At 45.6% G+C, this 15,123-nt stretch overlaps 1 protein-coding gene across 5 annotated transcripts in view; it reads right to left on the reverse strand.

Moving 5' to 3' along the window:
• Positions 1-15,123, reverse strand: part of LOC119394569 (amphiphysin) — a 669,247-nt gene that overhangs the window by 209,151 nt on the left and 444,973 nt on the right. For 3 of the 5 annotated variants that reach the window (XM_049415832.1, XM_037661891.2, XM_037661890.2), the window contains exons 2-3: positions 2,887-2,967; positions 102-251 (exon numbers count right to left, since the gene is read on the reverse strand). The exons of the other annotated variants lie outside the window; for them this stretch is intronic. In XM_049415832.1, coding sequence (XP_049271789.1) covers positions 102-251; positions 2,887-2,967 — 231 coding nt within the window. The remainder of the gene's footprint in view (positions 1-101; positions 252-2,886; positions 2,968-15,123) is intronic. 5 annotated transcript variants of the gene reach the window in all.

The following is a 15,123-nucleotide window of genomic DNA, read 5'->3' on the forward strand; positions in this document are numbered from 1 at the left end:
CTTCCTTTGAAAGCACCTAATCTTGTAAATTATTAAATAACAACTTCTGACCATACTGTAACAGCAGCTGGCCAATGCACTTGCGTAATGCATCGAAGTACCTGTGCCTTGACGGGGATCTGCTCATGTCCGACCCACTCCTGCTCGTAGATCTCGCTCAGCGTGTCCATGAGGGCCTTGCTGGCTAGCTGCAAGCTCTTGATGCACAACACATAGTTCTTGAACTCTTTCTGCAGTTTGGCTGCTGCCGTCTGAAAGAGCAACACCACTCCATTCTCTAGCATAAGGAAAGGTAGGGCTAATATTAAGTCCATGCAGATGGTTCAAATAGCACTCCAGATACCTTGTGGTGCGTTCCAAGGAAATGTTTCATTTCAAAGAAAATCACATTTTTGTGGTCCGCATACCGTTACCGCAATTCAAACCACCCGCCTCCGAGAACGACTTTCTGATGTAGCACACTGCCCGACAGCTGGAGCTGCAGTGCAGCAGAGGAAGCACAGCCCATCCTGGCAAAAGCGCAATTTGCATCTTTCTCTCGAGTTGTTTTTTTCCATCAGGATGAAATGCCAAAGTAGATTTTTATTCCGGTTTGTAATGTAATGTAATGAAATGCTTTTTTTTTTGTCACGGGTAGTTTGAGCATTTGCGAATAATTGTACTGAGCTCTACTGCACCGTCCGCCTATTGTTCCTCAATATCCCACAGATGGCGCAAAGTTGTGTCCTATATTTACCTTAATTTCTCTATTGCTAAAGCGCTGCTGTGCATAATATTGACGTTTTAGACATTGCCAAGCATTGACTCTAACATAAAATGCCATTTGCCTTTAGTGTGCCCTTACGCCCAGTGCACAACAACAATGACCACGCTGTTCAGTCTTTGAGGAAGCCTGCATGTGCCTCTCACATGTGCGACCTTTGTAGGACACCAGGAAGCGTCTCTCCTGGCCCATCTACTAAACTGGCTCTTCCTCAGTACTTTTCTTCTGCTGTCAGACAACTTCCGAATTTGTCTGCTCACTAGTTTGACATTGACTGAATATAATTTAACTCACTCATTTCATCATTTATTATCACATTGAAGGCGAGGAGTGCTGGCCATACATTCACTGGTTGCTGCTGTGGGAAACGGTATGCATGTGTCTAAGGGCGATGTTCGTTCTAGGCCAAAGAACGGAAGAAAATGAGAATAACTGGCAGTGTCACGGCGAAAAGAATTATGCGCAAGTGCGACATCTGCCGTGTAGACCGGTGATATTGTTGCATGCATGTCGCACGCTTGGAGTCTTGTCACCCCCCCAGTGACATAGACATTATGGGGTCTCGAAAGAGCCACTCTCAAACAGGCAGACGACACTCACTGTGCACCGGAGGTTGAGTGACGTAGACTGGACACATCCAATCAGAACGGTTGCCGGTGCTATGTACGTGAGTGTCTGCAGGATCTTGTCTTGCGGGGCACAAACCCGTGTTGCATTGCGGCTAGGGGAGGGGGAGAGCGCTGGTACAGCCTGGGTGGGGGCAAGTGCCCCTTTTGCACCCCCCCTGCCGATACCCATGGCTAGGTGTAATGGAACTGCAACGCCATGCCAGTGGCAGCCAGCCAGCCGGAGAAAAAGACGATGAGTGCCGGTAGCTCGTGGCGCAAGGCCATTAGAACGCTAGGGGCACTTTGGCTGGCTGGACACCACGGTCAACGCTAATCTTCGGCCTCTTGCTTCCTTACTGGGCCGTCCACTTTTGACTCTCAATAAATAAGTGACGACGGCACGTCTACGTTGGACGCCGTGAAGTCACAACATTTGGTGACCTTGGACGCAAGGACAAGCGAAGTGCAGGGAGGTTATGTAGGAAAACAATACTGGTGTCACACGGTGCACTGCTGATCACGATTAAGCCCGCTTGGAATCACATTTCCAAACAGTGATTGGCTCCCTTCTGCAGCTTGCGTAAACGAGCCAATCACAATCAAGAAATCTGGTCCGGATCATGCCCGATCCCAATCAAAGGTGACCGTGTGACATCGGTACAATGTATGTTTCTGTTTTCTATCATTGGTATAAATGCAGCTTTTCACAAAAGTTGCCTTACTTTTCAAATTCCCCTGATACAAAATTGTGAAAACTCTTTCAGGGTCCTCTTAATACAAAGCAGGAATAAGAGGGGACCCACCCTGCAGAACTCCTGATGAAACAGAGTTGAAACGTACATGTTGTGAACGCTATGAAGGAGAGTCTGATATCCAACCAGTCAAGGATGCATTTTTTAGTATAGCTTGTGCACAAGTTTAGTGTGTGAGAAAGCATCAAAAGCCTCAGCAAGTATATAAAAATAGCGCCAACCTGGTCACCTATGTCTTAGGAGCTGCCGAAGTCATGAACGAATTCTGTCAGTTGTGTTCGAGGGCTGAGCCCCGTCTAAAACCATGCTGAAAAGTACTTAAAATTTCATCAGTTTAAAGAAAGTCCATATCATTCTCTTCTCCTGTTTGCACACGCATCCTCTTTCACAATGAACCCTTACCAACTATGTCAACTTTCTGCCATTACAGCATTGTATTTACAACAGAGTATGCAGTCATAAATGTGAAAAGTAGAAACAACGAAAATACAGTTAGCACAGGCCTGGCATCAAACAAATGCTGTGTCGTGGTAGTATATTAAAAAAATGCTGATGTGCCGAGACGTGTTTTCCAACATATGGCAGTGTACGATAAAATGCTGCACCAAGGTAGATGTTGTCCCAATCTCGCTGAAGGAACACTACAGCTTATAGGAAAAGTTGACAACAAAACTTAAATGAAATTAAGAAGTGAAGCTCCCCTAAACCAGAGCTCTATTGTAAAGAATGAAACAACAACTAAAGTAACGAAAGATGTTCTCACCTGCTGCCTTGTGAAGTTGTACAAGTACACCTCAAACACTTCATCCTTAGTCTTGTCTGCTCGCCCAAGGTTTTGCAATATCTGCACAGAAGAGGTCATGAAAACCAGGTGGAACAGCAGTGAAAGCATCACGTGCAGTGCACAGTGTGCTATGCCCGGAATATTTATCAAGTAAGTACAGCACGTATGCTATACGGTCAGTGTAAAATTGTAGCATAAAAATGCTTTGAGAACGACCACTGACTTCCATCTACGACCACTCAAGCCATGAGTGTGATGCATGGGGTGGTTAATAGTGTACTGCAGAAGCAGCACGTGTGCCCAAGTGCAGTGACTTAGCCTTTTGCTATGGAATACCAGGGTGTGATATGAAAACAGTAGGCACGTATGTAGCCATTAGAAGCAAGTCGAGCAAACAAATGCTCGACTTGCTTCTAAAACAAACTCTAAGACAAGATAGGTTTCAAAAGCCGAGACTGAAGGGTTTTTGCAGACCAGCATCCCGAGTAGAAATTTTCCTCCTGTAACATTTTTTAGAGAACACATTGAAAAAACATGAACAACAATCCACATTAATGCCATTGATCGGGCATCTCTTGCACTTGCTAGGTAACCTCACTGCTAGGTAAGTTGGGAAAGTTGGTGCATATTCATATTTAAAGAAAAGTGGCCACCCACAGCTCTGCCTCACACCTGAAAGTTTATTCAGAGCAACAAGATATTAAAAGGAAAAAACCACGCATGACAGGTGAGGGATGACGTGATTAAGTGACATGCTCATCAATAAAAGTAAACTCTTTTTTGTGCAATGTCACCGAGGTCTGGCTTACGCGTGTGTGGTTCTCTTCTTTGTCTTAGTTTTTCTGTGCGCCGCTTTTCTTTAAATACACATATCAACAAATGAACTTTTATTAAAGAAAACGAATATATATCTAAACAGCAAAGAAAACGCGTTCAACACAAAGAAAACGTTCATGTTCAGTCATTCATGCTCTGATTATGTTCGCGTCTTTCAAAGCTTTGGCTTCTCTTCATTAATCGCATCTCCTACGAGGTGCGATCCATCAGGTACTAATACATTAATTGACCCCATTTTTTCCAGTTTGACGAGTGCCTCTGCGGCTGTAATAGACTATCAATTTAGTGACCATTATCCTGTTTTTCTCAGAATAGGATCTGCTCATTTGTCCCGTCCCACAAGCCATAAACAACTGACGAAATCGGTGTTTAACACAGAAACATTTGTTTCCTTAGTTAACAAATTAGTTTGGACTGATGTCACACAAAGTGAATCTCCTGAGCAAGCCTACGACTTATTTTTGTAATAACGTTATCAGTCAGCCCGGCAGGAATAGAATGCTTTTATTCAGCGCCGATGCACATATATATACCGACATGTGACGTCACATAAATTGCATAGAGATTGTCAGCCAGATATACACGTGACGCGACATGCTGCGCTATCACAACTTCTTCCCGCTCAATTCAACAACAAATTTTAGGTCACAGCTAGTAACCTTAAGTAACAAGTTACTTTAACACATAACAATTATCAAACAAGCAATCACTTTTCAAGTTCTCATGTCAAAACCAATCCGGTGGCTTGCGCGCACGAACACTTCGACGTAGCAGTGGGGGTTCTGGCGATTCGGATGCCGCCGGCGGTGCGGAAGACTCGGCCAAGTCCTTCGGTACCGTCTGCTGGGCGTGTTTTGATGGTGGTACTTCGTCGCGCTCAAGCGCATCATCGATATTGGGTTCCGCCGGAGTTTCAGGCAAACAGGGACCATCCTGGTCGGTCTGCTGCTGCAATGGTGTCGAAGTGGGGTCCGGCGGCGCCTCCCCTGTAGGGGTTTGTTTTGCACGCACTTCGAAGGGCGGTGGCGTTTCAGCAGGGTCCGCATGTCGAGGGCGCAGATGGTCGGCGTGTGTGAAGCGTTGTACATCGCGCACTTTCACCATGAAGGAAAGAAGTGTTAATTTCAAGGGCTCGTTTTCTTTGTTATACACAATATTAATGAGAATTAACAGACAATAATGCCAAGGAAAGCACTTTCACCATGTATGTCACCGCACTGACACCCTGGATCACCACACCTTCTTCCCAGGAGACACTTTTACCACGCACAGTTTTCACCAAAACACGGTCTCCCACAACAAACACGCGCTCCTGCCCCCAAAACAAATCACGTTGCTCTTTTAATTTTTCTTGTTTGCTCTGCATGCTTTTTGCGAAATACAGTTTGAGCAGTGAAACTTTCACTCATGGCTGGCGTTTCAAAAAAAGTTCAGCGGGCGATTTGCCTGTCACACTGCTTGGTGTGTTCCGGTAGGCCATGAGAAAGCTATCAATACTTTCTTGCACTGTCGGCTGCTTAGCCGAGGCCTTATTCTCAAGCACCTGCTTCAGCAAGCCCTTTTTTACGGTTCGTTCAGCAGCACCATTGGATGCCGTGTGATAAGGTGGAATACGAACGTGTTTCAAGCCATTGGTACCCAGAAAATCAGCAAACTCAGCTGAGGTAACTATAGCCCGTTGTCACTCACGAGGACTTCTGGCGAGCCGTAAGTGGCAAAGGCACCCCGAAGTTTTTCCAGGGTTTTTAAAGCTGACGTTGACGACATAGGCCACAGTTCAATCCATTTTGAGAATGAGTCGACCAATATCAGAAACATGTTCGCGTCTTTCTGAGCAAAATCTACATGCACACGTGACCAACACTGCACCGGGTACTGCCACGGCTGAAGCGGAACAGGCCGGGCAGCTGGCTGTACTGCTTGACAAATCTGGCACCTCTGCACGTACTGTTCAATGGCCAAATCGATGCCTGGCCACCATACGAAACTTCTAGCCAGTATTTTCATGCGGCTTGTGCCAGGGTGCTCCTCATGTAGCATGTTTAGCACATGCTCCCTCAGCTGTTCCGGGATTACGACTCTTGCGCCCCACGTCACACACCCCTATTCCAGTGATATCTCATCGTGGCAAACATAGTACGATTTCAACTCGTCTGCATGCTTCGCCTTGAGAACCTTGCAATCTCGTCCGCGGTCAGCGGGAGGCACTGAAAGATTGATAAGCACTCTGGTGCCTCATCCTTAGCAAGTCCTGGTTGGGGCAACCTAGACAAGGCGTCTGCTACTTCTAGATTTTTGCCCTTTCTAAATTTCAGGCGGTACCTGTAAGCTGCAAGCGTTAGGGCCCAGCGTTGCATGCGTGCGGCAGCTACCGTTGGAATATGCTTATCGTGCCCTAGTACCCCTAGTAGTGGCTGATGATCTGTGTATATGGTAAATTTTTGGCCATAAAGGTACCAGTGAAACTTCTTTAAGCCATAGCTTATGGCCAAAGCTTCACGTTCGCACTGCGCGTACTTTTTTTCTGCTTCCGTTAGTGTACGCGACGCGAAGGCGATTGGCTTTTCATCATCCTTGGCTGTCTTGTGAAAAATCACAGCACATAAGCCGTAGGACGACGCATCGCAAAGCATTGCGAGCGGTTTCGTGACGTCATAGAATGTCAGCACCTTGCTGCTTGTCAGCAAGTGTTTTGTAGCTCTAAACGCGTCGCTACATTCTTTTTCCCACATCGATTTTTTTTTTCCTTTTTCAGTAGCCGATAGAGAGGCTCCGCAACCGTCGAGGCATTCTTAAGAAACCTGGAATAAAAATTCCTCATGCCTAAATACGCCTTAAGCTCCGTAACTGCAGTGGGCTCAGTTGCTTCTAAGATTGCCCTCTTTTTGGCATCTGTAGGGTAGATGCCTTGTTCAGTGACCGTGTGACCCAAATATGTAACCGATTTTTGAAAGAACCGACATTTATCCGTGTTGAGTGTTATGTTTTATTCGCTCAATCTCTGCAAGACACGTTCTAGTGTTTGCTGGCAATCATCAATGTCAGATCCTGTCATGATCACGTCGTCAATATAACATCCAACGTGTGGGATGCCGTGAAGCACCTCATCCATCATAGCCTGAAAGATTGCGGCCGCACTAGCCACCCCGTAAGGAAGGCGCTGAAACTCAAACAGCCCCAGACTGGTGTTTACTGTCAACAATGGTCGCGACTCCGGAGTAAGTGGGAGCTGTTGATACGCAGAGGACAGGTCTAGTACACTAAACACCCTTCTGCCTGCTAAGGACGTGTACAAGTCCTCTGGTCTCGGAAGTGGATCCGTCTTCAGAGAGGAGTTTACTGTTGTTTTGTAGTCCCCACATAACCGGACGCTGCCATTTTCCTTTACAACAGTGACTAGTGGTGTAGCCCAGTCACTGCGCATTACCGGGCGCAGCATGCCCGTTTCCACATGTTCCCGCAGCTGCTGCTCAACTTTTTCCTGCAGTGCAAATGGGACTGGCCTAGCACGGCAGAACACCGGCGTGGTGCCCGGGTTTAAGACTATCTGTGCTTGAAACTTTTGTATTGTTCCCAATTTTGTTGAGAACACGGTAGGGTACTTTTGTTTTAGACGCGCAACTCTGTCTTTGACCACAATCTGGCCAATCTCCAGCCAGTCAAGTTTTAGACGTTCTAGCCAATTTCTCCTGATCAGAACGGGTAAATTGCTGCCGTTGTCCTTAACAACAATCATGGGTAACGTCATGCTCTGATCTTTGTACTTCACAACCACGTCACACTGCCCTTTCAGCTGTATTTGCTCCCCGGTATACGTGCGAAGTGACATTTTGCACAGTTCACATTTCACGTGTGAAAACTGAGATTGGTAAACTTGCTCCGGAATAATAGTGACTGCCGCTCCTGTGTCAATCTGCATATTCAATGCGCGCCCTTCAACCTCTATGCTGACTTCATAACAGGACTGGGTTGCATTAACCAAATGGTACAGTTCATGCTCCGAGTCTTCGTCCAAACATTCGAGCGCATACGTGCTGGGATAAGACAGTGCGCGAAATAATTGAGGCTCGCGAAATTGACAAGGCAGGATCCTTGTGCGTAAGCGCTCCTTCGATCCTATTAACAAAAAAAGAACTTGAGTTTTTCTCATCACGTTGGGAATGAATTTTATGTTCTGGAGAGCATGACACAGTGGCGCACGTGTTTGTGGTAAGGGCTTCATACAGGGTGTTTCAGCTAAAAAGCACCAAGTATTAAAATTATTAAACAGTCCTACGCATTTCCAATTAGCGCAGTATTGTTCTGAGCCATATAGAACACGTCAGAATATTTTTTTCCAATCTGCCAAGCACGGTAATTAACGAAGATTGCTTAATGAACTTTTTAAATAGTAACTCTAGAGAAAACTTTTCAATACAAAAGTTGTAGCGCTCGTTCAGAAATGTGAAATTTTTTATTCTATGCTAAGATTACTCCCCTGCTTAATTTTTTTCCGGCCTTTCTTTAAAGCACGCGAATTTTAAAAAATATCACGTGACTGCCGCCTAACGTGCGGCGCTTTTAGTGCCCTCAAATGTAAGTTGAACGAATTATCAAAGGCTGCTCCACGCACGAAGGTCAATTGAGCAGACTACCGGTGACTGTGATGGACGCTAAATGATGATAGGGGCGTACCCTCTAAAGAAAACAAAGTCTACGAAAGAGCGGCCGCCACGTGTGATTGAATCTTTTATCTCGGTCCTTCATCACGCTGTAACCCTCGCCCCTTCCAATGCGTTTCTTCATTGGTGTAAAAAAAAAAATAAAATGCCTACGCTGCATCAAATGCTGCCTACGGTCTCATGTGGCATTGGCTCCGTGGCTGCCGCTTTTTTGTTGAAGAATTTTTTGTTGTTTTTGTTGTTGAAACGGTATGGTCATTTTGTCCTTTAACGTCCATCGCAGTCACCGATAACCTGTTCCATCGATCTGTGTGCCCGAAGCAGCCTTTGATAATTCGTTCAGCTTAAATTTGAGGGCACTAAAAGCGCCGCGCGTTTGTCGGCAGACACGTGATATTATTTAAAATTCGCGCACTTTAAAGAAAGGCCGGAAAAAAATTAAGCAGGGCAGTTATCTTAACATAGATTGAAAAATTAGATGTTCCTGAACAAGCGCTACAACTTTTGTACTGAAAACTGTTCACTAGAGTTATTATTTAATAAGTTCATTAAACTGGAATAACACGTTTCGAGCTAGTTGGTTGTTCATACCGAGGCGAAAACAGCGCGTACAGACGAGTACGAACAGACACAAGAAAAGGCACAGACACAGGCGCTGACTAACAACTGAAGTTTATTGCTCATACGCCACGAAAATAAATAGCACGTATCAACAAAAAACCAATACGAAGAGAGACACAGCAAAAAAAGCAAGGCTTGATAGGACACTCAAAGCAGTTAGCCAGTGGGACCGTGTTTATCTAGCCCCCGATAGGAAGGCTAGCTCTTTATCTAACAGGGCTATTGATGGGGCGCTTACGCAGCTGTCCTGTAATTTCACGATATTTTGGGCCTCCATGATTTCTCGGGTTACTTTATCGCTGGACCTGCGTAATACTTTCGTGTTGTTGAATTGGGGCGCGCATTCACAATCTCGACAGTGGAACCCGAGAAATCATGGAGGCCCAAAATATCGTGAAATTACAGGACAGCTGCGTAAGCGCCCCATCAATAGCCCTGTTAGATAAAGAGCTAGCCTTCCTATCGGGGGCTAGATAAACACGGTCCCACTGGCTAACTGCTTTGAGTGTCCTATCAAGCCTTGCTTTTTTTGCTGTGTCTCTCTTCGTATTGGTTTTTTGTTGATACGTGCTATTTATTTTCGTGGCGTATGAGCAATAAACTTCAGTTGTTAGTCAGCGCCTGTGTCTGTGCCTTTTCTTGTGTCTGTTCGTACTCGTCTGTACGCGCTGTTTTCGCCTCGGTAAGTTCATTAAGCAATCTTAGTAAATTCCCGAGCTTGGCGGATAGGAAAAAAATATTCTGACGTGTTCTATATGGCTCAGAACAATACTGCACAAATTGTAGACGCGTAGCACCTATGCTTAATTTTTTTAATACTTCGTACTTTTTAGCTGAAATACCCTGTATGTTTTCTTGTTCTGTTATTTTGGGATATATCTTGTCTGACTTTTATCGTTTTTCATAAATAGGCAAGCTCACCCTAGAATAAACCGTTAGTTGAAGTCGGCACTCTGTCCCGTGTCTTCCTTGTGTTTCGTTTTGTTTGTGCTGTTTTTTACCTATGAACTATGCATCACCAACTAGCCTGCCAGCAAATGTTATTGAAGCCTCTTTCTAACTGTTCCTGCTTATGAACTGCGCAGTCTGCGAACTGCGCCACTAGACGAACTGCAGTCCGGTGGAAAAAGAAATTTTGGGGAGGGGCGAAGCATGTAGGGAAGGATGTTTCAGCTCCACTAACGTGAAACCTATGGAGCGGCGAAGCATGCAGTGTGCGTAGGTGTTTCCTACAGCAAAATCACTGCTAACGAGCAATGAGAGACAGAAGAAAGATTAAGACACAGAGACCCACAGTCCGGTTTTAGTTAACATGCACGCTGCGAATGTTTATTGTCCAACTACGCACAAGAAAAATCACCCAGCGGCACTACATTGCAGGTCAAGACCCAGTGCCTATATATATGGGGTGGCCGGTGAAAGGTTGTGCTGCGCGAGCAGTCGGTTTTTTCAATCAAGAAACTCGCTAGCAGACGCTGCCTGCGTCGGCGTTGTCTCTCGCGGGCGAGGGTGCGTCCTCGTTCCTTGCGGGCTGGTAGTTCCCCCAACGTTTATTTATTTATTTATCAAATACTGCGGACACGTAGTCCAAGTAGGGAGGGAAATAAAAATGGCACAACAGTGAACATGTTTGGAAAAAATTTGAAAAGAACAAAGGAAAAAATATTACAGAAATAGAGTCAATATGTTTGGGTAAACGCTATAAAACAAATCAGTATTAATGAGGATTATTATGTCGATTCGAGTACTATACAATTCCATTCGGTTATAGTACGAGGGAAAAAAGAATTTTTAAATATGCATTCGTTCTCGCGCAGCAAGGTGTTAAAGGAGCAGTGACACAAAATTTCGAAGGCGAGATAATGAGTGAAATAGATGTATGTGGAGCCGTACACAACGTCTACGAAATATCAAGGGCCAATATAGCCAGGAACATATTTAAAATAAATTTTAAAGTGCATGCCGCGCGACTGAGCAAGATGCGAGCGCTTCGCGACGCCGACATCAACGCGGCGGATGTGTAAACAAACCTATGTCACAAGTTTGTGTTGGCTGGTGGCTGGTTGTGCCCTTGCGCTTGTGCCGTGCTACCTGCCATTTCTTCCTCCGTGCCTGCGGCTTTGCGTGTGCTAGTTGTGTTCTCTTCCGCTGTTCGCTCGTCGTGCCGGTTGGCAGATGTTATGGCCCGCCCACGCTAGCGGCAAGCCTGCCGCAACGGCGTGGTGCTGCAGAACGTCGGCCGTCGCCGCACGCGCGAGAGCTGTCCAACTTGCATGGCAAGCTTCGCCGACAAGGCATTCGCGCCTCCGAAAAACATGGCAGCACTGCCAAAAGCGGTTGTCGTCCACTTCGAATCTATCAAGTGGCTGCCGTGCGCTCTGTAACGTGTAGGCTCCGAACTGATGCTTCCATTTGCTTTAGATTCATGTCCTTAAGCTTCGACAGCAATGTATTCGTCCTGATTCGGCGCCGTTTTTGAGAGCCATAGTCAAATAATCGATGCTGTAAGCTTAGCGAGTCGAGATGAGCGCTTCCAAATGCTCGGAGGACATAGATTAGGCGTTTGTTAGTTGTTCCTAATCCTCCATAGCTGGCGCCACTTGACCTGGTTCGGCGCCCACGATGAATGGATGGACGGATGGATGGATGGATGGATGGATAAGGCTGTACCCTTTAGATCGGGCGGCGGCTCACGCCCCCTAGCTGTAATACAGTTAAATACTAGCACTATGTATGTACTAGCACTTCCTCCGTAGGTGAAGGAATTTTCACTCGCGCCTTGATTGTAGCCGCGCGAGCATCCACGCTCGCGCGCCGCCTACGTCACAATTTTGCGTGTTCACGTGGCCTGCTGTATAGTGGTATAGTGCCTAGAATATACTGGCTAGTGTGCTGAGCGGAGGGGGTTTCCTATGGGAGGAGGTGGCAGGGCCGGTGATGCCTTCCAACTTTCGCCGGCAGGCGGCGACGCTTGTCGCAAAGGTGTAGGCCGCGCGCCGGTTTGGCCTCCGCAGCTTTAGTGCCTCGTGTCCGAATTTGACTTAGTGACGTCTGCGCTGCTTTTATCGTGTTTGCGCTGTCCTTTGTGTACGCACGAGTAAATGAGAACTGCAAAAAATAATGATGCAACGGGAGAAGCATCAGGGCAGACAGAAAACATGCTTCGTTCTGCTGTGTCGGAGTGGCGATCACATTTTCTGTTGAAATACAGATCGGGTTTTTCACTAATATGTTTGTATTAAGCAGTTGTTTGAGTATTTCCCTGCCCGTTTAACATTTTTCACTAGATTTTGCTTATTTAAGAAGTGGTATTATGGCTATTTGTATTGTGCCTCTTCTGTTGAGCGTTTGTTTACATTTATGTGTGCGTTGTGTGTTTTGAACATTATTTATGTTTGATAAGTTGATGGTTAAGTTGTGGCACAGTGGCATTTTTCATAGTGAAATTCAGATTATATTCTCAGTTATTAAGGTGGGGTGAAACTTCGAAAGGGAGTTCCAAAGCTTGGCTGTACAGCAGTGGTAATGAAAGCTATGACTAAAATTTGCGAGGTATCTTAAGGTGGACGCAGGTTGCATTAAAGCTCAAAAATGGTATGAAATTGTTTAGTATTTTTTTATTTGTGTTTGTTTTTCTACTAATGTACTTTTTAAATAAGATCTGCCAACTGCAGACCATTGCAATTTTGCATAAAGGTAGCTACTAACGCTTTACAGAAGTGGAACTAAAATTGTGAGCGTACAACAAAAACTAGATTTGTTATGTTTTCTTACGTTTGTTGATTTATGAAAATTGCCACTTATGACTGATTTTTTATTCTAAAAAATACAAATGCGCATAGGCTACTGCTTCTAGTGCCAGTTATGTAAATGCCATTAGTTACCACGTGGAATTTTTTGTTTTCTAAGCCCACTAGTTCTCAAAAGAAAAAGGTACAGAAACTACAAAAATGTTGTGAGAAAAACGCAGAAATAACGTAGGGGTACGCGAGCATTACCTGTCAATGTGTCAAAGAAAAAGGACCTAAAATTATTTTTGAAACTGCGAGTACCCAAATGTGATATATTTTCCGAAAGATAAAGAAATGTTGTATCAGGTAATTTTGAAATCCCAAAATTGAATTTTTTTTTACCAAAGGAAGTCTCATCCCACCTTAAACTGTTAGTTCATTGCAGTTAAAAACAGAAGCCCATATTCACAAAGGCGCCTCGCACTTGATTTTTTCAGGCAATATTTCAGCTATTCACAATGCTAGACTAATGAAATTATCTAATTGAGATGTCGATTCAGACTGGCTTGTGTTCATGGCATGTGGTCTAGGAAATACGGATGCCATGCTGGAAAACGCAGAACAGTGAAAGTGACACCACTCCACCCTACATTTGCGTATAAACGATGCTCTCTTAACTACAGACTTGCTCATGTAGATACAACAATGCAGTAGCCACAGCTGAACTGCAGAAACATCGAAACAACCGATCCGAGAGTATGGAGCCTATGCTGATATCTGCAGCACTGGGTGTGCAATATTAATCCTGTTTGTGAAAGCGAACAATGTGCAAAAACTAGTGTCATAATGTCTGCAAGAAATATTAGCGTATTTGTGTAATACCAGCGTTACACGGGAATTTGCGATTACTGTCGACCTGCTCCGAGTCAAATATCTGCTCGTGAGAATTATCGCAGCCACCGATCCGACTACCTCGGCGCATAATACACTCTGCAAGTCCATGATGGTGCATCATACCGAGTGTGACGCGCCGCTAATATAATAAAATATGACCACGACTGAGCGGCGCGAATTGCAGTTGACTGGATCGACTTCGAGTAAAATCGCTGCGTAGAAAACAGCGCGAAAACGGGATGAAGGCTAAGGATAACAAACAACACAAGCGCTGTTCCTTAGCCTTCGTCCCGTCTTCGCGCTGTTTTCAACAGAATAAGATGTACTAACTGGGCCTTCAAAGCACCCTGCTATCGCCAGCGAATGTTCACGTGTAGCAGCGAAGAATCCGAGTCGTACTTGATCGCGATCGAAATTGCCGTGAGCCATACTTACGACACGATTGCTTGCACCTAACGTGTCAACCTTAGCTGAGTGTCTTCAACTGGCAAGTTGGGTGTATCGTAGTATATTAATTGTTTAAAACGTACTTGTGGGCTAGTTGGTTGGTCATATTCACGATAAACGGCAGCGCACGCTGGGTTAAGACAGAAACACAAAACACGAAAAAAAGGACGACACAGAGTTAAAAACTTCGTGTTTTGTGTTTCTGTCTTAACCCAGCGTGCGCTGCCGTTTATCGTGAATATTAATTGTGACTTTTCTACTTCGCTTTGGTGGTGAGCACAGTGTCGCGAAAGCTAGCAGACGACCATGAGGGACGTGTGAAACCTTCGTCATTTTGTAGTGCCCAACCAGTTGAGAATTCTCTGCGGGCAGTAATTTGCCGCTAAGATTTCCTTCATCCGATCGAGTGTTCTGTCGAGTGTGTTAAAAGGAACGAAGAACACCGTATTCGCAGCAGAAAGCACCGTGCTACGCAGCCGCAAGCGCAGGAGCCGCCGACACGCGATGGACCTTAGCGAGTCGCAGCGCCGCCATGCGGTGACTGTGGGAAGGCATCAGCGCGGTGGCCACGCCAAAGCGCGCGCTCTGCACACTAGCCAGTATATTCTAGGCACTATACCAGCTGTGTTTTCCCGGCCTCCGGAGGATGCTGCCTAGCTCGGTGCTCTTAGAAACCGAAACTGCGACTGGGCGCTCTAAAAACGTCTCTAAATAAATAACCGTCCCGACGTGGGAGCGGCCCGCTACGTGCTAGTTCACGCCCCAACGGACCTAAATAAAAGTTTTTCCATACCATACCATACTCGCGCAAACGAGGTTTGCAGCCGTGATAAGTGGATCATAATGTCACGTGGTCGTGACGTCGACGAAGACAGCAGTCAGCGTTTGCAGGATGAAACTGTTTATTTGGCCGAACTTGTGGCCGGAAAATGAGAACTCGAACTACAGCAATACACGCTGTACAAAGATAGCGGCGAACAGGGCGTCGTCCGTCGATCAACTGACTAGCGGTGAAGCGCGTCGGC

This window comes from Rhipicephalus sanguineus, chromosome 5 (genome assembly GCF_013339695.2).
Source record: "Rhipicephalus sanguineus isolate Rsan-2018 chromosome 5, BIME_Rsan_1.4, whole genome shotgun sequence".
Taxonomy (NCBI): domain Eukaryota; kingdom Metazoa; phylum Arthropoda; class Arachnida; order Ixodida; family Ixodidae; genus Rhipicephalus; species Rhipicephalus sanguineus.